At 41.2% G+C, this 27,291-nt stretch overlaps 1 protein-coding gene across 1 annotated transcript in view; it reads right to left on the bottom strand.

Annotated features, from left to right (window-relative positions):
- Nucleotides 1-2,441: 2,441 nt before the first annotated feature.
- The window catches only part of VSX2 (visual system homeobox 2), a 31,085-nt gene continuing 6,235 nt past the window's right edge, over nucleotides 2,442-27,291 (bottom strand). Inside the window, exons 3-5 of the mRNA XM_031952531.1 lie at nucleotides 26,522-26,645; nucleotides 6,312-6,492; nucleotides 2,442-4,930 (exon numbers count right to left, since the gene is read on the bottom strand). Coding sequence (XP_031808391.1) covers nucleotides 4,587-4,930; nucleotides 6,312-6,492; nucleotides 26,522-26,645 — 649 coding nt within the window. The 3' untranslated portion in view covers nucleotides 2,442-4,586. The remainder of the gene's footprint in view (nucleotides 4,931-6,311; nucleotides 6,493-26,521; nucleotides 26,646-27,291) is intronic.

Below are 27,291 nucleotides of genomic sequence, written 5' to 3' on the forward strand. Positions count from 1 at the left end.
TATATTCAGTTTAAGGACAGCTGGCACTCAATAGATAGAGTCCTGGGTCCTAAGTCAGGAAAAACTAAGCTCAAATAACCTGGCCTCAGATACTCATTAATTGGTGACCTTGGCCAAGTCACTTAACCCAATTTGCCTCAGTTTCCTCATCTATATAATGGGGATAATGATAGCCTCTATCTCTCAGGACTGTTGTAAGGATCAAATCAGATATTTGTATAAAGTGCTTAGCAAGTGCCTGGCATATAGAAGGGACTTAATCCCTTCCCTTTAGAAAGTGCTTTCGTTAGAGATCAGAAAGGTTGGGAGTATACCCATAATTATCCCCATTTTACAGGTGAGAAAATGCGCGCTGAGAAATTGTGACTTGCTTACAGTCACACATAGAAGCAGCATAGCTTAGTGGATAGAGAGCTGATCTCAAAACCAAGAAGACCTGGATCCAAGTCTTAATACATACTAACTATAGCATCCTGGTCAAGTCACTTGAACTCTGCGTGCTCCAGACAGCTAAACTACAAGTTTCAGAAGTTTCAATCTGTATATAGGTAGAGTGTCCTCACTTAGATAAATTTCACTGAAGTCACAGGTCTCCTCTCTATCCCTAATCTTGTATTCTTTGTAAACAGTTAGTCCTAGGTAGTTCCAGGACTTGAATGCAGTCTTCGGGCTCCAAGCCATGCTTTCCACTACCCCATGTTCTCTTGGGCCCTAGACCTAACAGATAATTAACAAACATTTATTAAGAGCCCACTATGTGCCAGCTAAGTGATGCCATAGTGCACAGACTGCTGGGCTTGGAGTCAAATCTGGCCTCAGACACTTACCAGTTATGCGACCCTGTCCAAGTCACTTAACTATTTGCCTCAGTTTCCTCATCTGTATAATGAACTGGAGAAGAAAATGGCAAACCTCTCCAGTATCTCTGCCAAGAAAACCCAAAATGGGGTCACAAAGAGTCAAACATGACTGAAAATGATTGAACGGAGGAGGCACTGTGTTAAATGACACTTTAGGTTCCATGGAACAACAGAGTGCCCTGTGGGGGTTCTAGTTAGCAAGGACTCAGACTTGGTCCCTATTGGGGCAGGACAGAAGTTTTATGCTGCTCAAACAAAAATAAGGACACTATTCTCCAAAGCAGGAGAATTATCTATTCCCTAGAATATATCCAAAACTGAAATCTTGTTCCAAATTATTCCTCTTTTATTATGGGCTGCCAGCCCCTCACCTTTCTGTCAGATGCTTGCATCTCCAAGCCAATCTGAAAAAGTCTTAAGAGATTCCCCGAGCCTAAAGGTCCAATGCAATCTATCTATCTACTTTGCTCACTTCACTCTCTTATTTTATAATTCTGTGCCACAGACCATCAAGTTGGTAGGTCACTATTATACTTTAAACAATTCGGTGGATGATAGCTTTTCCAGTTTTATATTGGCCCTTCCTTAGTCTTGATCTCTTGGAAATGTACTTCATTTCTCTTTGGCTGGGATTTTGCATAGATTTATCTGACAATCATTTCTGGGATGCTTTTGCCTTTTTAAAAAAAAGCAATTCTATATATCTTTGTTTCATGGGTTGTAAAAAAATATGGATAGTTGGAATAGGAGCTAGGCCAGCTGGACAACGAGGGCAAAAGGATGTACAATCTGTGTATTGTGCTGGTACCTAGGGAATGTTAAAAGGCTAGAGGAAAACTTTCAACATAGAGGATAATAACTATGATGATAATAATTTGCTCCAATGCCTTACTACTGCATATTTGACTCATCTTGCCAAGTTAAAATCTGGCCTCACTTACTAATTGTGTGACCCTGTCCAAGTAATTTAACCCTGTTTGCCTCACTTTCTTTGTCTGTAAAATGAACTGAAAAAGAAAATGCCAAAAAGTAGTATCTCTGTCAAGAAAACCTAAGAGGGTCACAGAGATTTGGACACAACTGAAAAATGATTTCAACAATAATAATAATAGCTAGCATTTATGTAGTATTTTTTATGTGTTAATTCATTTTAACTTTAACTCTATAAAGGTAAATACTCTTTCACAGATGGGGAAACTGAGTCACAGAAGTAGAATTTTGTCAGATTTTTTTTTTGACAAAGCAATTGGGGTTGAATGACTAGTCAAAGTCACACAGCTAGGAAGTGTTATATATCTGGGACCACATTTGAACTCAGGTCCTCTTTACTCCAGGGATGGCACTCTCCCAGGGCTGGTAGCTCTATCAAGCTACCTGTAGTTCAGCATACAATCAGAGGCATCATCAACTGCCATGCCCAGTGGGATATAAGACATACTTAGCTTAAAGCTATCTCTTTGGAAGGAGGGAACATAAGCCCTTTGACCATAAAGTGATTTGCTATCATGTAGTACAAATACGACTCCATCTGGTCCTGGACCACACACTCTATCAAAAATAGATACTGATTCCTCCTCCATCTCCCTGTTGTCTTTACTTCAATTTTATTTTTGTTTGCATCTTTACAGAAAATGACACAGAAATCACAGATTCAGAATTACTAGCAGTTGGTACAGTTCCATATCTCAAACACTTCAATATCAAGTTGTTTTCTCACTGTATGTACAATATTTACACATGGGGTGAGAATGGGCTATAATCTAACACAAACAGAGACAAGGACGAGGGGGATGACAAGCGGAAAGGTGGGAGAGAAGAACAGATCAGCTTTTTGATACAAAGTAAAAACAATACTCCATAAAAGACTCTGCAAAGACTCCTTCTCTTAGGACCTTTTCTTTTCAGGGAGTATTGTCGAAAGAGAGGGATGGGGGGAAACAAGAGTTTCTTTTGTAGGAAACTGGGTCCTTCTCATTACATTTTATCTATGGTCTAGGGAGAGTTCAGCTAGAATAGAAGGTGTATGTGTGTATGGATGGATACTAAAGAAGGAAGACAGATTGAGTGAGGTGGTCACAGTGTTGAGGGTACTGGAGTTGGGGTTTGTGTCTTTTGTCTCTGTTAAAGCAGTAAAATCTTAGAAAATTTCCTGGGGGGTACCAAGAAGTTAGGCAGGCTTGAGCCTGTGGATCACATAACTGGTATTTGTCAGAGGCAAAATTTGAACCTGGTTCTTCTTAATTCCAAAGCCAGATTTCTTTTGGGCTCCCCAGTGCCTTATTACTGCATAATTCAAAAGTATATGCGATTGTGGGATAGTTACTACATACATATGGGAGTCAACTTCCAGAAGACACAGCTGAGTTTTCCTGCATACTCTCTTCAGGGATTGCTTCCATTGTCTGGTTGAGATTGACCCCTGGTGTATATTTTGTGGAGATCAACTCCAATAGTCTTGTCTGACTGTGTCTGGCCTTTGGGGGATAATACATACTATCTATCCATAAGGTCTACAGCTTGCCTCTCTCCCATTGGAATGGTATATATAAATGAATAAAAAAAAATACACAAATGTTGCATGAATTGATTGGAAAGCAGACAGAGTCCCCCAAACAGGTGTTCGGCATCTGAGAAGATCAGGGTCTAGATGTGCCCCATCAGAACAGGGAGCTGCAGGCACCTGGGAGAGGTGAGACTAGGAACAATAACTCTCTTCTCAAGCCAGGTGGCAGGGTCTATAGTTGGAGGCTCCAATGAACCAAATCAAAGGTGAATGCTAGTACCTGTGATAAACAGAATCAGGGGAAATGAAGGGGATGTGAAAGGGATGAGTCATATCCTCCCAGCAAACAGCAATGGGCTGTTTGAATGAATGAAGCATTACTAGGAGGTCACAGAAAAGACTGAGTGTCCAGCATGGACGCTGCATGCCTGGAAAGGGATTCTGAGTGGTTAAGAGGGTACAGTGGTTGGGAAACAGGACCACACGTCCATACCAGTGAGAGGTAGGTTTTGAGTAGGAATCAGTATATCAATAATGGGAAAAGTGTAAGGATGAGCTTCACGCCCCTAAATGACTAAGAAATAAATGGACCTCAGATGCTCAATAGCAGATCCTCTTATAGGGTAGGGATGGATACAAAGGAAGGGCAGTCTGAGTGAGGTGCCTACGTGCTAGTGTGTGGAGGGTACTGGAGTAGGAGTTTGGATCTTCCGTCTCTTTTAGACTGTAAACCACAACAGGTCTTCAGAAACAAGTAGGATGGATCTGAAAAGGGGCCGGAAAGCTGCATGGGAATGGGCAATGCTGGAGGAGGCTTTAGAATCAAGTCTACAAAAGAGACAGTGAAGGGATGATTTAGGACAGCAAAGTGTTACTAGAAATAGGGAGGCAAAGAGGTTGAGCAGGGATGGTTTAAGGGTAATGAGAGAGTCTTTTGAGGATAGGAGATAATAGGAGAGAGATAGGTCAATATGGTCCAAAGCCTCTTTCCAAGACTAAGATAGTAGCTGTTCAGTGCCATGTAACAGGGGATACTGAGGGGGTCTATGGAGTGCAGGGTGAGGTTGGGAAGAGTCTCTGGTGGAGCCACATGAGCAGGCCCCTTTGCACTGCCCAGGCTTTGAGACCCCATATCCAGGATACCCCTACCAAGAAAACATCAAGGGCTACGGCTCCCTGGGGAGAAGAGTCCTGCAGAAGCCCCATTAGGGGCTGCCCTCGACTTAACCCATCTTCTCCTCTGGCTGCAGTGGTGGGGGTCTCTCTGTTTGCCTTTCCTCTTCGGGGGTGCTCTCCTCCTCCTCCGCTTCCTCTTGTTTCTCTGATTTCCGAGCCAGGGCTTCCCCCCCAGATATGGTCCCCAGCACTTTGGTGCTGTGTTCCTGAGCTTTGGCTCTGAGGGCAGCAATGCTGTTTTCCCTCAGTTCCTCTTGAGAGATGGTGGCTGCCTGAGGGTCAGGGCCCCGTTCTTCCTTCTCGCTCTTGTCAAGCTTGGGCAAGGCCTGACGTTCCACCTCGGGCTTCCTCCCGGTCTCCGCTGCTGCCTCCAGAGACTTTTTGTGCATCCCTAAAAAGAATTGTTGGTATTCGGGTTTAGAAAAGCGCCTGGGCATGGGAAAGCCATCTTGAACTGAAAACAGCAAAGATAAAAGAGAGGCCAGAATTAAAGGATGAGCAGAAAGCCTTGCTTCTTCACACCGAAGTCACTTAAGGGCTGAGGGCACTGGGGAAAGGGGTGAAGAAATAAAGCTATGGAAGTGGAACCTAGTGCCAGGGAGTGGGAGAGATCAAGGAGGAAGCTTCAGGGCACTTGGGGGAGAAGATAGGCGGGGGCTATTGGCCTATTTATTCAGACTATCAGTCAGTCAGTCAGTCAGTCGATGAGCAATTTATTAAACTCTTTCTGTATACTAGGAATGGAGATTTTTTAAAAAAAGCTGAGTGTACAAAAATATAGTCTTTGTCATCAAGATACTTTTGTTAGAAATTCACCCAGAAAGTAGGGAAAAAAATGATTTGTGGAGGGGAGAGAGGAAAGGAAGGCCAAATAATCTTTAGAGCAGCATTTCTCAAAGTAGGTTCTGTAAGCTTTAAAAAGTATATAAACTTTTTCTTTTAGAAATTGATAACTGCATTTAATTTTCCTTTGTAATTAAATCTATATAATTTATTTATGCATTTGAAAATATAATTCTGAAAAGGGGTCCCCAAATTTTTTTTTTCTAGGTTTTCATTAAATTTCCTTGACAGTCTATGGTCACATAGACAAAGGGGTCCCTGACACACAAGGAGTGTGGTTAAACTCCTGATTTAGAGGGTGTCTGGAGAGTCAGCAGGCAGATCAAAGGGACTTATGATTCACTTAAGGCCTGGAAATCTAGACTGTCTCATTCATGAACACTAAAGCTTGGGGTAGAGAGAAGAGATGAAAAAATTCTAGAGCAGTGTTAAAAACTACCCCCATACTCATTGAAGAGGGAGAAGAACTCCTTGTAGGAGCCATTGAGACATATAAGTTATTAGATATGAAGACATAGCTCCTTAGTAGAAAAGGATGAATTTAGATAATATTAACTGTAACAGACTCTTAAAGATACTTGTTATCTAAATTCCAACATCTAGGCAGCAATATACATTTTCTGAGCTCTGAGCAAAGATGCTTTTTCTAACGGCATGGGGAGGATGGGACAGCAAGTCCCTAATAGGGTCTCCAGGAGAAGATTCTGATTAGGTATAGAAATACTTCATTTTCAGAATTTCAGGTCTCTTTCAGTCATTCCTTTTTCCTCCTCATTACTTCGTCCTATCTGGTTGAAAGTCAGCTATCTTCCCAATGCTTTTCTCTTTTCAGAATTAGTGCAGGACCTACAAGGAAGGTCCAGAGCTCTGTCTCTCTAGCCCAAGGACAACTGCTTCCATAAAGGACTCTAAGGATGATAGTATCTTACCGAGTAGCCATGGGGCACAGGACTCCATGATGCCATCCTTGGCAGATTTGAGGATGGACTCTGGCAATGGAATAGAGTGGCGAACCATAGCTCCATACAAGCCATATTCTGCCATAACACTGCTTCGGCCCCAACACTTCTCCCGCTTCCTCCATTTGGCTCTGCGGTTTTGGAACCAGACCTATAGAGGAATAAAGCAGAGTAGTGTAGTACAGTAAACAGAATGCTGGATAGTCACAGTGCTACTTAGATACTTATTAGTTATGTAGCCATGAGCAACTCATTTAACTCTTTTACTTCACTTTCCTTGAGAGAGACAGAGACAGAGACAAAGACAGAGACAGAGAGACAGAGACAGAGATTTGGACCAGATGACCTCTGAGACTGCTTTTAGTTATAAATTTACAATCTAAATCATATATTAAAAGGTAAGGTTCAAAGTCTCCTGTAAACACTACTCATGCGTTAAAACAACCAAAAAAACCATGCTTAGGTTCCAATATCATGGAATTCAGTGTTTCTCCAGATGGTGGTGATATGATGATCCAGACAGGACACTCATTAAACTCCTATGTTGTCCACAACTTGTTTCTCAATAGGATCTAAATACAGACCTCTACAATAAAGAAATAATTTAAAAAAGTATTTGGAATAAAAAAACATGGTTTTGAATTCTTTCTTACCAACTTACTAATGCTGTGAAATTGGACTTTATTTTCTTTGTGCCTCAGTCATCCATCTGCAAAATAGGGAATCATAATAACTACTACCCACCTCACTGGGCAGTGAGGATGTTGATGTGGGACACAATGCACTCAAAGCTGCATGTAAATGTCAGCTATGATGATCACTGCAGGCTATCCCTTCCTCCCCCCAATCTCTGAATCATAGATACAGTTGATCTTGCTGAGTAGGGAAATCATAGGATTACAGAAAGGTTAAGTGATCCAGATCATAAGCATGAGAGAGAATTGGATCTCTCCTCCTCTATTTCTGGATCGGTACACTTTCCACTGAAGTCTAAAAAGGAAGAGAGGGAAAGTAGAGAACTAGGAGGAGAAGAACACAGTGCATGTTAGGAGGGGAATTTAGATCGTGGGGCCACCTAAGAAAGTAACCATCATCATCAAGAGAGAAAAGGGACCCTGGCTTTTCCTAAATCTGTAGGGCAGCTAGGTGTTCAAGTAAGTAGACCCATAGACCTGGAATCAAGATCATAATCCTTCAGATACTTACTAGCTGTGTGACCTTCTGTCTGCCTACGTTCCCTTTTTTGTAAAATGGAAATAACAATCGCACCTACTTCCCAGAATTGTGAAGATAAAATGTGATCATATTTGTAAGATGCTTTGCAAGCCTTACTTTAGCTCAATATAAATACTAGTTATTATTATCATTATCCTTGATAACTGAGAGAGAGATCCCTTCATCCTAGTTTTACCTAGCCTCTCAGTCTCATCTCCCCAAAGTGATCTCACTCTAGACTTTACATAAGAGTAAGGGATAGATATGGTTTTAGAGTCGGCATTTTTTCAGGAGCCCCCAGGAAATCCCAGCGTAAGGAGAGATGAGTGATTGTTGGGTCCTACGGGAACTGTAAAGCAGCATTTGGGAGAAAAGAAAGAATCCTGTCTCTGCAGTCATGCTGAGAAGATTGAGGCTTGGGGAAGGGGCTCGCCGCAGAGAAGGGGGAAGGCACCCGTTTCATCTTCTGAACGCAGGCAAAAAAAGACCTTCGTCTCTTCAAGAAACTGGAGGCTGCATCTCTCCGCCCGGCTGGTACCGGTGCCCCGGGGGCAACGAGTACTAGAGAAAAAGGGAAAGGAGGGAGATTGGGATGGGGATGGAGATGGGGATGGGGCTTGGGAGTAGGGACAGGAGGGGGGGTAGAGATCGGCTGGGGAAAATCTATTAGTTTTCTCTCTCTGATTTCCATTCTTCTCCTGTCGCCTCTCTCTTTCTCTCCCGCCCTCCATCCATCCTCCCCTCCCTCCTCTCCCCCTCCCGTTCCACCGCCCCCGCCCCCTCCCCCCACCAGCCTTTTCCTTGCCCGTGGAGGTATCAGCTTTTGATGAAAAATTGCTCGAGCTCTATTCAGGAGGCGGCAAAAGAAGAGTCACCCCCAGGGGCAGCCCTGGGCTGATTGAAAAATAAGTTAATTTCAGTTTGAATCGATGGGCCTCAGGCACTGAAATATCACGGGAAATTAAAGCGGTGGCTCTCCCGGGAGCCTCACCATTGACCCGCACTAATTAATGCCGGGGAGTTAGCGCACGCTTCTTCGGGAGCCGAGCTTCCCCCTTCCCGGGGGACCCCCAAACACTTCTCATTTAACTAATTAGACAGCGAAAATTGGGTGTTAATTTGTTTAGGACTTTTTTTTTCTCTCCCCCCCCCCCACACCGGTAGCGCCCCCCGCCCCCTCGTCCCTTCCCGGGAAGGTGCGGGCAGGGCTAGAGATGAATGCATGGGGTTCGCTGGCAGATGGATGCCCGGGTCACTCTGCAATCTTCTCCTAGTTGATTGCTTGATTAGGTCGTTAGCACATTAAAAAAAAATTGCTTGCCGTCTGGTGCTGGCGTGATGAGTGGGACGCGGCGGCAGCGCCTGGGTAATTTATCTTTTTATACGGCAAAGAATTTGATTTCCATCTGCAGATATATGGAGGCGCCTTTGACACCTGTTTAACACCGCGGGAGCTGACAGTTTAACTCTTTACTGTCTCCCTGGCGGGGGTGGAGGCTGGGGGGAAGGGGGTGAGGTAGAAGGAGGAAGAAAAGCAGCTGTCGCACCCACCCACCAGACCCAAGCACTGGGGCACGTGTGCGTGCAGAAGCTGGCTTTCCTCCCCCCTTCCCCTCCACGAACCCCTCTTGGGGACACGGAGCCTACATAGAGTTAGCCGGCAGAGGGCTCGGCCCCACTGAGCACCAGGGGGAGATGAGTGGGTCGTGGATGCTTGTGGTGCAATCATCACGGACACTCCATTTCCTGCCAACGCCAGCAGGTGGAGGAGTAAGACCACTGACGACTCCCAGAATCGGGCTCCCCAGCCGGAGGGATGAATGGAAGGATGCTTTTGGCTTTCCCCAGGCAGTCTGATGGTGCTGGGAGTGGCGGAGGAAAGACCCTCTCTCCCGGTCCCTGACTCTTCATCCCCCACACAGACTCCGGCACAATGCAAAGAGAATGAACGCGTACTGAGGTGCCTCTGGCGAGACTTGACAAGAATCAGTCTTGTTTCTTTGAACGACCAGCTAAGATTTGCCTGAGACTGTCTCCAGATAGACCGTAGGTTAAAAAAAAAAAAAAAAAAAAGGAATGGAAAGAACTTTGGCCACGACCTGTATTTGCACTCCAGCAGGTGACTGCACCCCCACTGGGTGCAGTCTCCTCTCCTCTCCTCTCAAGAGAGGGGATCCCTTATTCAGTCGGCCATTTCTGGATACGGTCCTCCTCCAGGTCCAGTTATTTAACTGGAAAGAAGTTAAGAGACCATCCAATCCAAATTCATCATTTTACAGTTGAAGAAACTGAGGCCCAATGAAGTAAAGTGATTTGATCACCCAGGTAGCAAATATCAGAGGTGGGATATGAACTCCTGCTCCTTGCACTTTAAATCCAGGACTTATTCCAGTACACCTAGCTGTTACATAAATTTACTTCTGAGTAAATTAAACTTCTAAGTGGCTCTCCCAGTTCTGCTCTTATTTAGCTCTTTCTTGCTCTGTGGGGCAGGCTAGGAAAGGGCTAAGTACAAAGATATTAAATTGTTGCCAAAGGTATCTGCCTCATTTCCTCCTCTTCAGCTTCTTGGTAGACCTGACATCTCTATTTCCCAGCCTCCTCACTTTCTGCCCTATATTTCCACATGAAGGTTCCACAACAGAATATTCAGTATTACGAAAGAGGAAGTTATCATTTGAAACCCAGCACAGCTTCCCACCCATCATCTCTGACAGTCTCTTGAAAAGCACCAGGATGGGAAAGAATTAGATGTACATTATAAAAATCCAAATATTCTATCCATCTAGACCTGAGAACTCTCAGGCCTGCCTCTTTCTGGCTTCAATAAGCCATTGTTTTGTGATCTCCTTGGGAGCCCATAAATAGATTTCAGGGTGTCTGGGAATTCGGAGGCAAATATATATCTTTATCTTCATTGGCTTCAAACTGAATAGCATTTCCTTCTATTATTTTAAAACATTATTCTGAGAAGGGATATACAGACCAAAGGGATCTTAATAAAGTATGATATTAGAAGAAGGCCAGGTCATTTTTGCGTGTCTAAATAGAAATACTTTTCATGCTCCCTCTTATCATCTTTCTTTGACTCTCTCTTTCCATTTTTATGTATCCTGTCCATAGCTTAAAACATCCAATACCCTTACCTTATCCATTCTGCCCTCTGTCCCCATAAAAATTAATGTATGTTAAGATGGGGGCAGTGGATGGAAAGAGCATTGAACTGGGAGACAGAAGGTCTGAATTATGTATAATTCTTTTCTTTTTTTTAGATTTCTGAAGCCAAATTTATTTTTTTTATTATAATAACTTTTTATTGACAGATTATATATAATTCTGACACCCTCTGTGTGATTGTGGGCAAATCATTCCATTTTTCTGAGTCTCAATATTCTTACATGTAAAGCAGTAATAATAGTTGCACTTGGAAGTAGCTTAGTTTGGAGTGAGGAAAATCTGGGTTCAAATCTTATTTTGGTCTCACACATCCTAGCTGTGTGAACAAGGGTAAATTACTTAACATCTCTGAGCCTCAAGCAATTCTCTAAGACTATAAGTGATAGACTAGTTGTGATCTGCTTCGGTGGAAGGAGTTCCTGCATCAGAAAATCACAGGTCTCTGACATATTGACCTAACACTTAAACTGCTTACCTCATTTGGGCTAGAGGGAAGAAAGCACTTGTAAAAAATAAAATGTTATATAAATGAACACTATTAAAGAATGACTTAGTATATGAAAACTCTATAGGGAGCCCCCACTACTGGGTTCCTTAAATTATAGCACATAAGCAGCAACACAGGAGACATTATGGTAGAGAGGAAAGAGTGCTTGGTCTAGACTCAGCTAGACTTGAGTTCATAGATCAGCTCTGAACTGTCTTTGGATAAGCCTTTTCAGACTTTAGCTTCTGTAAAAATAAGGAGGCTGGGCTAGATGACTTTGGATGCTCTTTCTAGCTCAAAATCAATATGTATTGTGGGCCCTATGATGAATATTTCTTATTCACTACATCAGCAAGTTAAAAAAAATGGATTCCTTTTTATGAACCTAGTGTTAGCTAAAAGCACATTTCCATCATAGTAGTTAGGGAATATGGGTTATCTCTATTTCACAAACTGCACAGTGAAGCTGGACACGCATCTCTCTGAAGCCTCTTTTTATGTTGACTAATTACTCTCAGCTCTCAGGACAGACTCATCACCTGACAAGATGGGAGTTCAGAATAACATGTATATAGCCATATATGTATGCACATGTATTATATATAGAAAGTAACATACAGAGTATATGACATCACATATAATAATGCATGTGATATTTGACATATGATTATGTTATATATGGCATTGTATTTGTATTGTATATAATGTCATATTATATTGGATATAATGATATTACATACAAAGATATATAATATATACATATAGACATATGTTCTATATAATAATGCATAATATATATCTATATATTAGATACAATTATACATAATATATTTATATATAATAATATATAATAACAATATATGACTATATACATACATGTTATTTTCTTCCCCTCCTAAACTCCATAATCCTCTCCCAGCTTGTTGATATATAATAATATATTGGCATTAATTAATTAATAATTTTATATATTAAAAAGTTTGCAAAACTCTGAGAGGTAGATGCAATTATCATTCCCATTTTGTTATTGTAGTTAAATTTCAGTTATGCCTGACTTTCTGTGACTCCACCTGAAATTTTCTTGGCAGAAAATTTAGCTTATTTTTACATATGAAGAAATGTTACAAATGCACATATGAATAAAATGAGATAAATAGAGGTGATATGACCTGTCTAGGCTCTAGTATTCTATCCATAGTGCCATTCGGGATAGAATAATGAGAGAACACTTTTCTTAGGGGCCCACCCATCTACTTGTTCTATTCCCCAGACTATTTGGTGAAGTGATTCGGTTACAACTGACTGAGGTAGATTTGTGGACAGTTCTTCCTCCAGTCCCTTTCCTTCTCCCATCATCTCTCCTCAATTTTCCAGTCTAGTTTGTATATTTTACAGGTAGGCAGCAGATGTCCCATCCATGAATATCAGTGGCATTCCAGCTTGCTCTGGGGACAAAGATGGCAAGAGAAAACAACTATCCAAATGGATGTTCAATAGCTGCTCTGAAACTCAGAGGAGTTGCTATCTGTCCTAGGTAAAATTGGGTCTTCTGTCTGGATCAATGATATTTATATAATAGGGGTAAAGACTCCGGATTTCCTCAGGGCCTAAAAATTCTGGCTTTAAAACATTTCCCGTACACATTACCCAGGCTTTTTCTAGAGTCAAGTTATCCTCTTGGGCCTCATAACTTTAGATAGAACAAGACCAGGCCTTCAGGGCAAGATTCTCTTTTGCCCAGAGGTGATTTCCAGAGTTGCTCAGTGCCAGCTGAAACTCCCAATCTGGGAGCCATCCAGAGCCCTGCAAACCCCTGGAGAAGACAATCTGTGCCATATCTATCTTGTATCCCCAGTGCCCAGCATAGTGCCCTGCAAAGAATAAGTAAGTACTTAATCAATGCTTGCTCAACTGAATGGATTTGGCTGCCGGATGCCAAGCTAAGCAGATGTTTAGATCCAGGGAAGAAACCTAGGTGGCCCAAATGATGTCCTTTTGGCCAACCAGAGAGGGTCTGAAAGCAGAGACCTTGGGGGGAGTTGCCAAGGGAGCAGAGTTTATTCTGAATACTTTGTAAGTTTTTTTTTTCCATCAGATTCGTTTTTGTTTTTTTTTAAAGTAAGGTGACTCCTATAAATGTTATTTGAGTGTGTGTATACACTCTTATACAAAGAGGTGAGAATTAATGAAGACATTTTCCTACCTCTTCTTCCTTTTTCAACCTCTGCTCTATTCCTCTGGACTAGGATAAGGGCAACACAGTACATACACGTTGGAGCAATTGTCAATTATAATAAGGAGGATCACTTAATGTACTGACCAAAGGCACTGTCAGGTGATTGCACCTTTCTCATCCAAGATGCTTCCTGTGGCTTATCTCCTCAAGGGACCCTGGATGAGTACATCTTATTCTGGTATAGGATTTGAAAAATTCTAATATCTAACAGCATTTTTATTAATTAGGAGTCTAAGTATAAATATATCCATGTGTCACATGCCTAACACATACCTGCAAGACCTTGTGCACACCTAGTATTGAGAATTTTTCTTCCACGCTCCCAGAAGCAGAGAATATATACAATTTAAATTTAGTTTTTAAAAGTTTTTAAGGCAATTGGGGTTAAATGACTTGCCCAAGGTCACACAGTAGGTAAGTATCTGAGGCAGGTGACTCTACAGCCAGTGCTCAATCCAGTTTGCCACCTAACTGTACCTACTAAATTTAATTTAAAACAAAAAACCAAAATAATCTACTTTTCTAAACTCTCTTCCTTGAACCTTCTTATCTTTCTTAACTTTCCAGCTGATTTCATGGTACTTCCATTTCTTGCACTCTAAAATATAACCAAATTCAACTTTCTCTTCTCTAATTTTATTTCATTCTTTTTCACTTTTACACAAACTATGCCCTCTGCCTGAAATGGGTTGATTCTCTCTCATTTCTTCCTGGTAATGTCTTTCTCCTATTGTTCAGTTGCTTAGTTTCCATTTCTCTCATGAAGTCTCCCTTCCTTCCTGGGATTCACTATCATTACTAGGTTATAGAACTCAGAGAGTCACAGACACAGAGAGAGAGACAGAGACAGGTGTCTCAGGTGTCTGTATTCCTCATTCCATAGTGGAGAGGACCCTGCTCACTAGACACATTTTTTTAAGTGTAAAGGCACTAATCACATCCATGACCTCAGTCTACATTCTATAACTCTTGAAGAATATGTTGGATGAGTTCATACCCAGGCCACATTTAGGTCAAGAGCCAAGGATAACTAAGGTTAATCCTGCCTAGTAAGGGAGAGGCATGAGACTCCAAAAGAAAAATTCATGTGCCATCTAAGGTTTAGACCAAAGGACAAAACAGAATGGATTGAAAGCCCAGCTAACAGAGGGTTAAGAAGACTTTCTAGTTGAAAGAAGCAAGGAAAAGAGGAAGGAAGGAAAGAAAGGAGGAAGGGAGAGAAGAAGGAAGGAAAGCAGCAAGGGAGAGAAGGAAGGAAGGAAAGGAGGGAGGGAGGCAGGAAGGCAGGCAGGGAAGAAGGCAGGAAGGCAGGAAGGCAGGAAGGAAGGAAAGAAGGAAAGAAGGAAGGAAGGAAGGAAAGAAGGAAGGGAGAGAAGAAGGAAGGAAGGAAGTTTTACAACTGTTTCATTTGAATCTCCCAATAACCCTGGGAGGCAAATGCTGTTATTATCCTCATTTTACAGTTGAGGAAACTAAGGCAGAAAAGTTCAATGATTTGATAAGAGACAAGCAAATAATAAATGTCTGAGTCTGGATTTGAATTCAGGACTGCCTGCCTCCAGAGTCAGTACTCTATCCACTGAATCACCTTGCTGTCAGGCAACTGGACCATTTCTACTTAGCATGATATAATGTCAAGTATCCTCTATACTTGAAATCAGGATTCTCCAAATCCCAGCTGTGACACTGTCTAGATCTGGAATTTTAAGCAAGACATTCAGCCTCTAAACCTTAATTTTCCCATCTATGAACTGGGGATCATCTTCCTTGTGCCAACTACTTCACAGGATTGTCATAAAAAATTCTCGCAAGTATTAAGGAGTAATGCCAGTGTAAGATATTGTTGTTCAAATGGGGTTTATATTCCATGATTTCAGGTAAGAAGTCTCATTTCTGTCTTCAAATACCAATTCCTGTCACAGAAGTATATTCTCAGACACAGAAGAAGACACATGTCTTTTAATATACATATTAGAAATATATATATATATATATATATATATATATATATTTCCAACAGAAGACATGATAGGAAGATTCAACAGTAGGTTTCACTTTTCTTCAATCTCTCTTTTTCTGCCTCTGCCTCTGTCTGTCAGTCTCTGGCTCTCTGTCTCTCTGCCTCTGTGTCTATGTCTACCTCTCTCTCTCTCTCTCTCTTCCTGAATCTCACTTTTCTCCATCTCTCTCGTCTGTTTCTCTCTCTCTCTCTCTCTCTCTCTCTCTCTCTCTGTCTCTCTATCTGCCTCTGTTTCTCACTTTTTTGTCTTTGTCTGTCTCTGTCTCTCTCTCGTTTCCTCTTTCTCACTTGGTTTCTCTTTCTTTTTGCCTCTCCCTCCCTCCTTCTTTTTCTCTCTCCTTCCCCCTCTCTCTCCTCCTTCTCTCTTTCTGTCTTGTTTCTCTCTCTCTCTCTGTATCTGTCTCTCTCTTTCTTTCTCTCTCTCTCTCTCTCTCTCTCTCTCTCTCTCTCTCTCTCTCTCTTCTGTTTCTCTCTTCATTATCCTTGTTTCCCCCCCCCCTCTTCTTTCATTCCTCTTGGTCTATATCTATATTTCTTTCTCTCTCCCCCTCTATCTATTTTATTTTTCTTTCCTTCATTGGAAAACCAAGCACCTCCTACTGTGGATACCTGACACGACCACTACTGGCATACATTTATGGCCTGGCCCAGGCTTGGAAATGCCAGGCAGTAACAGCCTGATATCAGTCACCATGGGCTATGCTTTGTTTCTTTTAAGGTCCCATCTTGGGGACGACTACCCACTGGTAATGGGTCTCATTGATTTTGTCAAAAGCCACTAATCACAGATGCCTTTACCTGAAACTGGCTTCCCTTTAGAGACACTGACCACCTCCTGCTTTTTTCCAGCCTCTCCCCCACAGCCAGACTGTCCTCAGGAAGACAAGGCATTGGCAGCCATTTTGCCTCTGCATTAGTGAGACTCCCTCCTCCACTTTCCTCTCCTCGAGCTGGAAGCTGATTAATTTTAGCCTCATTGTTGGTATGATTTAGTGCCCTGACACACCAAGCCCCACTCAGCACTTCCAATACCATATTTCAGCCAAGCCGTTTTCAGACCTGGACCCTTTAGAAATGTGGACTCCAGTGGCCACCAGGTGGTAGTTGAGCACGTGAAGTTTCTCATCATTACACTCATGTCCAGGTGAGTCAGGGATGGATGGACAGGGCCTCTGAGTTCATTTAGTCCGTCTTGAACTCAGCTTAAGCCTCTTTTTTTCATGTAATTCTTTCCAACAGACACACATGTTGTATCCCCTCCAGAAAACAAAAGTCCTCAAGGACTATTATCGATGTTGTCTTTGGATCTTCAAATAGCACAGAGGCTGGCTCAGTAGTCTCTCAGTATATGGTTGCCATATTTGGTGGATAGAGGGCTGGCCTTAACCCCAGGAAGACAAAGAATAAATGTTCAAGTTTGGTCTGTGACAGATGATGACTGTATAACTTAATATCCAGTATCAAAGGCAACTCTGACTATAAACTACAGATGAGCGTCTCTCTGTCTGTCTGTCTGTCAGTCTCTTTGTCTCTGTGTCTCTGTCTGTGTCTCTGTCTGTCTGTCTGTCTCTCTCTGTGTTTGTCTGTCTGTCTCTCTCTCTGTCTGTCTGTCTCTCTGTCTCTCTCTCTCTCTCTGTGTCTGTCTGTCTCTGTGTCTCTGTCTCTCTCTCTCTGTGTCTGTCTGTCTCTGTCTTTCTCTGTGTCTCTGTCTCTCTCTGTGTCTCTGTCTCTCTCTCTGTCTGTCTCTCTGTCTGTCTCTCTCTGTGTGTCTGTCTGTCTCTTTCTCTGTCTGTCTCTCTATCTTTGTCTCTCTGTCTGTCTCTCTCTCTGTGTGTTTTTTTTAAATCTTATTTTTTTCCCATAAAGTCTAGGAACATTTAAAAGGCAAATCTATTCGTACAATCAAAGGAACTAAATTCAAAAGTACTAGGAAAATCAAGAACCCAAAGAAGACAACTATATAAACTATATAAAATGTAATATAGTATTATTATCACCTCTTCACTCTTCAATACATTAAAGATTATTATGACTGTCACAATGGAAATTCAGTTCCCATCCCCTCAACCTTATATTAGGCAGGATCTCTCAACAACACAGATCCTGGGCTTTTTTTAGGAGATAAAAGAAGTTGGAAATATGACTGTGATTGACATGGGGCCCCAGGATTTCTGATATCTTGAATAAGATTTTGTTTTCAGCCTTCCTACCCCATCCCCAAACCTAGAGATATGGAGAACTGTGATGGGCGTCTTTCCTCTGGCAAAGACAAAATAACTTAATATGAAGGCACAAATGAGTCAGTCTTACAGGAATACAGTTGGTCCCCACATTATGTTTAACACTTGTAGCCACATCCCAGGGAGAGAGAGACCTGTAGCAAAGGCTTTCTAGCCACCAAGAGGCTCAGATCCAAGCTGGCCAGCTATGGTTTCAGCCAGTCCACTCCTCTCTCCTTCTGAGGCTGATTCTGAAAGCGGGCTCTACCACCATCACAATCAGGGAGTGCTCTGATTACCCTCTATTCAGGGTTATTATTAGTCTTAACAGTGACAGCTCTTTCTACGAGGTATATAAAAAGGAGATGAGGCAAGATGACAACCATAAAAGGTGGGACATGGGCTGCATAGTTAATCACAACATTTTCTTCTGTTAAAGGTCAGAGACTTTTAGAACTGGCTGGCATCTTACAGATAATATAATCCAACCCCTCATTTTATGAATGAGAACCCTATGTTAAATGACTTGTCCAGTTCTTACAGCTAAATAGTGGCAGGGCTAGGATTCAAGGCTAAGTCTCCCAATACATAATCCAGTGATATCACAGGGCTTCCTTTCCCTGAAGGTGGGAATCTCCAATAGTGGCTCCCCTCTCACCCCTAAAATTCCCCCCCATTTTACATACACAGACACACACACATTTCTAAATATGGGTAAGTTCAGAAACACTTCCCTTTCATTCTGGGCAATTCTACCATCCCCCTGCCCTCATTCAAATAGATAGATATTCATTATTAATCAGAGAAATGCAAATTAAGACAACTCTAAGATACCACTACACACCTGTCAGATTGGCTAAGATGACAGGAAAAAATAATGATGATTGTTGGAGGGGATGCGGGAAAACTGGGACATTGATGCATTGTTGGTGGAGTTGTGAACGAATCCAACCATTTTGGAGAGTAGTTTGGAACTATGCTCAAAAAGTTATCAAACTGTGCATACCCTTTGATCCAGCAGTGTTACTACTGGGATTATATCCCAAAGAGATTATAAAGAAGGGAAAGGGACCTGTATGTGCAAGAATGTTTGTGGCAGCCCTTTTTGTAGTGGCTAAAAACTAGAAACTGAATGGATGTCCATCAGTTGGAGAATGGCTGAATAAATTGTGGTATATGAATATTATGGAATATTACTGTTCTGTAAGAAATGACCAACAGGATGATTTCAGAAAGGCCTGGAGAGACTTACACGAACTGATGCTGAGTGAAATGAGCAGGACCAGGACATCATTATATACTTCAACAACAATACTATATGATGACCAGTTCTGATGGATCAGGCCATCCTCAGCAACGAGATCAACCAAATCATTTCCAATGAAGCAGTAATGAACTGAACTAGCTATGCCCAGAAAAAGAACTCTGGGAGATGACTAAAAACCATTACATTGAATTCCCAATCCCTATATTTATGCACACCTGCATTTTTGATTTCCTTCACAAGCTAATTGTACAATATTTCAGAGTCTGATTCTTTTTGTACAGCAAAATAACGTTTTGGTCATGTATACTTATTGTGTATCTAATTTATATTTTAATATATTTAAAATCTACTGGTCATCCTGCCATCTAGGGGAGGGGGTGGGGGGTAAGAGGTGAAAAATTGGAACAAGAGGTTTGGCAATTGTTAATGCTGTAAAGTTACCCATGCATATATCCTGTAAATAAAAGGCTATTAAATAAATAAATAAAAAAACAAATAGATAGACATTAACTAAGAAAAGATTTGGTTTTTCTTTAAACAACCCCTTTCTAGTTAAAACTAGGCTTCCTGGATAAGGTCTGACATAAAAATATCCTTATCTTTCAATCATAGTAGAACTTTTGTGCAACACTTTTGTAGAAATAGGACTTAGCTAAGGTTCAGATAACTTAATGGTTAGTATTTACATAACACTTTACATATGCCATCTCATTTGACCCTCACAATACCCCTGCGAAGGAGGTACTATTATTATAATACCCATTTTACAGGTGAGGAAACTGAAGCTGGAAGAAGTTAAATGTCTTGTCCAAGAACATTTAGATAGTAAATGTTTGAGACAGGATTTAACTCCTATCCCTCAATCCACCATGACACTTATAAGGGAACAAGTAGTAAGACCTTGTCTTTCATGTAAGAGACATGGAATAATAGTGGGAAACACAGGAGTCAGGGGATGTAAATTCAAATCTCAGTTCTGCCACTTAATACCTGTGAGAGTGGGTCACCTCCTTTGGACTTCCATTTCTCCAATTTTAAGATGAGGGGAACTTGAAACTTCCCTTCCAAATCTGTGTGGATAAATCCTGTTCTGTCCTTTAGATTAGGGGTGGGTAACATCCAGCTTGCCCACAATACCTCTAAAGTCATTTGCTATAAGCTAAAGCTGGGTACAATAACCATCTATTGCTTGAATTCTATAAGTTGATAATTTTATATGATGCACAATTGATTTTATAAATATCCAAATGACCACTGGTAGTAAAAAGGTTCCTCATCCCTACTTCGGACTGATACAACATTAGCCCTTTACCCCAGCTTCTCCCCATCTATTTCCTCTTCACCCAGACTGAACCATTAGATGGTGAAGACACAGTGATCACACCTCCCAGGCTCCCAAGAGCCTCTGCTAGGAGGTTCTAGAATCCTTTGCGGGAGTATTGCTCCTTCAAGATCTCCCTGCTCTGATCTAGTTAGTGGCAAAGGGCCCTTCCCATGCTATACAATTTAGTTCTCTGGCGTGGTACAATTTCACTGCTCTTTAGAGTATTATCATTCACTCATGTCCAATTTTTATGCCCCCATTTGGGAGTATCTTGGTAAAGATATTGGAGTGATTTGACATTTCTCTCTCCTGTTAATTTTACAGATTAGGAAACTGAGGCCAATCCAATTAAGTGATATGCCCAGGGTCACACAGCCAATAAGTGTCTGAGGATAGATTTGAACTCAGGACTTCTGGAGCTGGTGTTCTACCCACTGTATCACCTAGCATTCCACCCTTTAGAGCATCAATAAGTAACTGGAGTAGTCTAGTCTCAGCTTCTCCATGCAAGTGGTGCACAATGGCTGATGCTAGGCTTGATAATTATTTATTAGGCTAGCACAGCCTTAACCCATTTTATCCAGGGCTACTGCTAACATTGCTTCCCTACTCATCCCTCCACTCTAATTATGGGTTACCATTGATCTCTGATTAGAGAAGTTGTTCAAGGACTCTGGAATTTCATGGAGATTACTCTGCCAGGGTCCTTAAATCTTGAGGACCTTCCCATTGCAGTGAGTGTGACTCTTAAAACACGATAATCATCTGTGATTCCCTTTAACAAATGGTTTCCCCTCACTCTGCTAATGGACTGAATTAAATGCTAGGAAATATACTCTGTCATAGAAAGCAGGACAGCAAATTCCATTCCCTCCTTTTCTTCATCTCAATCCCTCTGGCATCTCTCACATTCTAACTGATCTTTGGTCTCAGCTCCTATCTAACCCTCATTTCAAATCCCACTCTTCCCGTTAAGGAAAAAAATCCCTTTCTCATATTCCCCTCCTATGCTCATAACTGTCTGCAAAAACCTTCAAAGCTCTTTGAAACTTTGTATTAATCTTAATAATGTTGGGTTGGGTGCCATATGATCCTTCCTCTTTTAAAAGTTAAAAAAAAGCAAATAAGTTCCTGAAGCCCATTATCCTGACTCCTGGTCCCAGAAGTCACTCAACTCAAGAGCTAGATCTTCCAATGGTTAGCTATCTCAGAGAAGTGTGGTGTGGGACTGAGACTCCTTTTCTCCCCTGTGTAAAAATAACTGCCAGACTTGCCTTAACTTCTCCAGAGTATCCCAGAAAAATAGAGGATGAAATATGAACTGAAGCACCTCACAGTGAGCTAAAGTTACTGTGTTATATAATCACTTCTATTGTAAGAGTTAAGGAAAAATCTTGGCTCCAGCTCAAAAAAAACCCCCCAAAACTAAATGGGTCTGAAGATTTGGCTGTGACAGATATGACTAAACAGCAATGAAGGCCCTAAACTCGTTCCCTACCATCCTTGAAATCCTCCTACTCAAGGGCTGGCAAGCCCTTATCTAATTGTATGTAATAATTATAGCATTCAGAAAATACTAAGGTTTGTAGAATACATTACAAGTGCAATGTGGTTTGATCCTTACAACTCAATTCTTACAGGAAACTGAGGCAGAGAAGTTAGGACACCTGATCAGGGTCACACAGCTAATAAGTATCTGAGGGTGAATTTGAATTTAAGTCTCTCTGAATCCCATCTAGTACTTTATCCACTGTACCATGTGGTTGCATTTTTAGTATGGCTTTTAATCCTAGCTAAGGAGAGGCCCATTTTTACTTTCAGGAGAATTCATCCAACTCAAGCATGATCCCAACAATCCCAAACATAATTAATTTCAGGCACTGTCCCTGATACCAGTGCAACCGCCCATCACTCTCAAGTGCTGTACAAGGAGGGAGTCTATGTGTGTTTGGTGAGAGGTGGAAATGCTGAGGGAAGCAGTCCTCAAGCCCTTATGAGTGTGGATCTATGCCTTAATGCCATTAATGCCTTGATCACAAAATAGGGTAACCAAGCTTCATAGTGTAGAATCCCTGCCACCCATCAATCCCCCTCCCCATCATTGTGATCATGGTGCCCATAGGGCAACAGGACATTCTGCTTCCATACTCAATGAATTCAGTATCTGGCTCACAGTCTTTTTCTCTTCCCCAACTTCCCTGATTCTTCTCTCCCCAAGCCAATAAATCCTCTCCTTAACTGTGAAATTGATTGTCCTAAAAGCAGGTCTGATCATATCATTCCCCCTCCCCACTCAATAAACATCAGTGGCACGAGGATAAAATATAAATTTCATATTAGGGGTTTTTAACATACATACTGATACTTTCTCAAACACCCCAACCTCCCAATTCTTCAATTTACTCATTTCCCTCATCCTATTTCTCTGTCTTACCATAGCCACACATAAAAATGGTTGCGCTTTGATCTTACCATAACCCATAAGTGTTCTACATTCATGTTCATGGCCTCTCAAATTCCTTTATCTGTTGATCATCTCTTACCATTCCCCATCCCTCTCTCAGCCCTGCAAATCCAAACCCTGTTCTTCATCATCACCTTGGTTCTTTCACAGACCATTATCCCTGCATTGGTCACGTTCTCTTGCCTTCCCCATCTTGACTCCTTGGTGAACCAGTTCAATTCTACATTTCTCCTCTCATTCCCTTCCCTTTTATCCCATTGAAGATCTTGCCCTTTCAAACTCTAGCAACCTTGTATTACTCCCATTACCTCCAGCCATTGCTTCTCTCATGTTGCTGAAAATGATAAAACCAAGCTGATGGTCTGCTGCAAGTTTATGTTATTTGATACCAACTGGGCCCTCACTTCATCAAGGCAATTCTTTTGCATTCCCCTACAAAGTTACCATTCCGCTCACCACAGCTGCTTTTCCACTTTTTCATCCCTCCTCCAATCTCCCACATCTCCTCTCACCTTTACCCTTTCAGTTAAGAACCTTGCCTCATTTCACTGAAAACATTGACGCCATTTGCAGAAATTCCCCTCTTCTCCCTATCCCTCCCCCCGTACATCACTCAGATATCTTCTGCCAATATCTTTTCTATCACTCATTTCACATGGCAAGATGGCCTCAGAATTAGGGTCAGTCCTGGCCATTAATATAGTGTCATTTCCAGTGAGTAGGTAATGAATGTTAGCTCAATTGAATTGACTACAAAGATTATTTTTCAGACTACCTCATTTTCCTAAGAAGTGTTGGTGGTAAATGCTGGGAGTAAGCCACTGTCCCAGGAGTCTCCTCGAACAAGATGCTCTATCTTGGAGTAATTTCATTGGTTATTCTCTATCCCAACAATTCTCTCTCCTTAGCTTTATCTCCTGGCTTCCTTGGCATCCTTCAAGTTGCAGATTAAGTCTCACTTTCTACAAGAAGCTTTTCTTGATCCCCTTCTCAAGTTTTCCTTGACCCTTTTCTGCCCTACTCTCATGAAGAGCAAGGTGTTCATCTCCATCAATGAGGAGACAGTCCTATTCCAATGGGCTTTGGAACAGGAGTTACAGTTTGTAACAGATGGTGAGCTATCTAAAGGGAGAGAGTGGAGTTTGTTTGTTTGTTTGCCTTTGTCTTTTTAAATATCCCTAGCACTTAATACAGTGACTGATACATAGTAGATACTTAAATTCTAATTCACTGATTGACTGACAACAACCAGGATTATATGATCTAATATAGGTATTCATGAAGCTAATGCTAGACAACTGTTATCAGGCAAAAAATTAAAAATAAGTATAAAGAAAGAAAAGGACCAGTTTACCAGGCTAAAGAATCACCTCTTCCATGAAAATTTTTCCTAATTCTTCTTCCCAGCTGAAAATAAACTTTCCCTCTTGAAATTTCTTTATTTTGAAAATTCCTTTATGGAAACTTCTCATTTGCCCTTTATTACATTTTCCCCCTCTACAAAGTGTATTTGTCTTATCCTGTATGAGGCAGGGGATTAAATCATTATTTTTTAAAAACATAATTGGGAGAATAATAATAATAATATCATTTATAGGCTTTACGATTGGAAAAGTGCTTTGAAAATATTATTTTATTCTCACAATCACCTTGGGAAGTTGGTGCTATTATTATCCCCATTTTGCAGATGAAGAAACTGAGACAGATGGCATTTGAGTGATTTACTCAGGCATCTCCCGACTCCAAATCTTGCTCTCCATTTGCCATGTCACTTACATGAAAATTTGATTGACAAGGAATGAATCCTAGAGAAGTCATTTTCAAGTGGAGACCCAGCCATACTGAGCAATGTGTGCAGGGACAAAACATCACAATGATAGTCCCTTGTGAACAGCTGCTGAGTTACTATGGAGACAGTTAGTTGGATAAGGATCTTTACACACACATACACACACACACATCTATCCCTTTCACTGATATTTTACCTGGATAGCAGGATTGTTTCCCTGCCTGGTGTGAAGGATAGGGGGTAGAGTGGATAAGAACGGGGCATTATTTGATTCTTTACCCAGGGAATTATCAAGTATAACATTTGCACCCTCTCCCCAACTAGAATGAATTTCACACCATGGGTAACCCTGAAGAGACCCCTATTCTATCAGTGCTAAAAGGGTCACTGTTCCAGCTGGATCAGAATGGTTCAGAACATTTGGGTCCATATAGCCACCTAAAAAATACCAGACACCAAGGCAGATGAATGCCCGCAAGTTCTCTGAGTGGGAACAGGAGACCAGGAGAGCCAGGAGCCTGGATTGATTTGGGAGAAACAAGAGGACCTGTTTGGTTAGAAGAAGCAGGAAAGAAACTTTCCTTTTTTTCTCAAGAGAATGGGGGCAATAAGAAAGGATAAAATCTCAGCTTTGTTCTCAGCAGGAGATTCAATAGCCATGAAATAAAGTCCATTAGCTTGGGTATCTCAGGAGGTAACTTCCAGTTCCTTTTCACATTTGATGTAGGGCACATCCACTTGGTACTTTCTGTGACCGTCATAGTCTATCAGGTAGGAAGAGGGAAGGTCCCTGTCACTGCAGATCATAAAATGGACCCAAGAACTCACATGAATTTTTCCTTTTTTATCCCTTTTTAGCCTTTATCATTTCTTTCATAAAATGTATTTCTTGATGTCGAAAAATATTAGTCTCGCCTCTTCAACTATACTCAAGCTCACAGAAGACAGAGGTCATATCTTTTATATCTCTTATATTCCCCACTGCATTTGCCACAGAATCACAGTATTTGACAAATGCTTGTGAGGGTAGCTAGTTGAATAGAAATAGTCTCTGCAATCAGGAAGACCTGAGTTCAAATCCAGCCTCAAACACTTAAAGCTGTGTGATCCTGGAAAAGTCATTTAATCCCGATTGCCTCAAAAAAAAATCCAACCAAAACCCAAAACAAAACAAATGTTTGCTTATGTAATAAATTGTTCTTTAATGATTATGATTTACATGAAGGCATCACTCCCAGGACCACACATTCTCATTTCACCTTTCCCTGATCCAGGCTTTGAACATCACTTCCCAGACATATCCATCCTGTGTCATTGCTCTTGAAGACCCTCTCCCCCTAAGTCTAAGCACATGTTATCTTCCCCTATTAGAATATAAGCTCCTTAAGGAAAAGGGCTGCTTCCTTTTTTCATTGAATTCATTCATTCACTTATATAACCACATAAAGTATGCAAACTATGGCATCTTATTTGATCCTCACAACAACCCTGTGAGGAAGATGCTATTATTATTTCCATTTTACAAATAATGAAACAGACTTAGAAAGTGTCTTGCTAAGCAAGGGCTACATAGTTATTATCTATTATAGTTCATTGGAAAGAAGATTGGCTCCAGAATCAGGGTCTGATTTAAATTCCACTTCTGCCACTTACTAACTTGGACAAGTCACAAACTCCTTGGGCTTCAGTTTTCCCACTCTTAAAGTGAGGGAGATAGACTAGATAGCCTCTAGGTCCCTTCCAACGACTGGTCTGAGTTTCTCTGAGGTGGGATTTTAACTCAGCTCTTCTCCATTGTAAGCCACCTGACTTCTCAAGATACTCATCAACCAATGGACTACCTTGTTTATAGATTCAGAAAGCAAAGAGGGATTTTCCTGAAGAAGCAGTATACAGGGCAATGAAAATCAACCCTGCATTCTGACCCTGAGGAATACACAAATTGTAGGGAAGGGAAACACAAGGTCTTGGAGATAGGTTACCTGTATCCTGTCTTCAGGAAGTTCTGTTTTCATGGCCAACATCTCTCTGGCATAGACATCTGGATAATGGGCTTCATTGAATGCCTTTTCTAGTTCTTCCAATTGGTAGGATGTAAAGATCGTCCTGAGGGAGACAAAACTTATTGAAGATAATGGAAGCAGAAGAAACAATATCGGTTATCAGCTGTCAATTAGACTGATGATCCTCCCCTGCTTTCCCCTTTCTGTTACTTCTCCCCCCCATTAAAGGAACACAAAAACATTTTCAGCAATAATAATAATGATGATGATGATTATAATTAGAATTTATATAGCATTTTAAATTAGACTGATAATTCTTGTCAGGCTTTCCCTTCCCCCTTAGAAAAGAACACATTATTATTGCTTTAGTAATAATAATACCTAGCATTTTTATAGTACTTTATACTTTAAGTCAGAGTGCTGACTCTCCCCAGCCCTTCCCTTCTCTTCACACAAAGGAACATGAAAGTACTGTCAGCAGTAATAATAATAATGATAATTCTAATAACTAGAATTTTTATAGCACTTTAAGTTTTGCAAAGTGCTTCACACATTATTTCAATTGATGTCATAACAGCCCTGTGAGGAAGATACTATTATTATTCCCATTTTATGGATAGGGAAACTGGGGTAGACAGAAGTTAAATTACTTATCCAGAGTCATAATTAATGTCAGAGGGAAAATATGAATTCAGGTTTTCCTGATTCCAGTTGTAGCACTCTTTGCACTGTACCGCTTCTCCAACCAT

This window comes from Sarcophilus harrisii, chromosome 2 (genome assembly GCF_902635505.1).
Source record: "Sarcophilus harrisii chromosome 2, mSarHar1.11, whole genome shotgun sequence".
NCBI classification, from domain to species: Eukaryota; Metazoa; Chordata; class Mammalia; order Dasyuromorphia; family Dasyuridae; genus Sarcophilus; species Sarcophilus harrisii.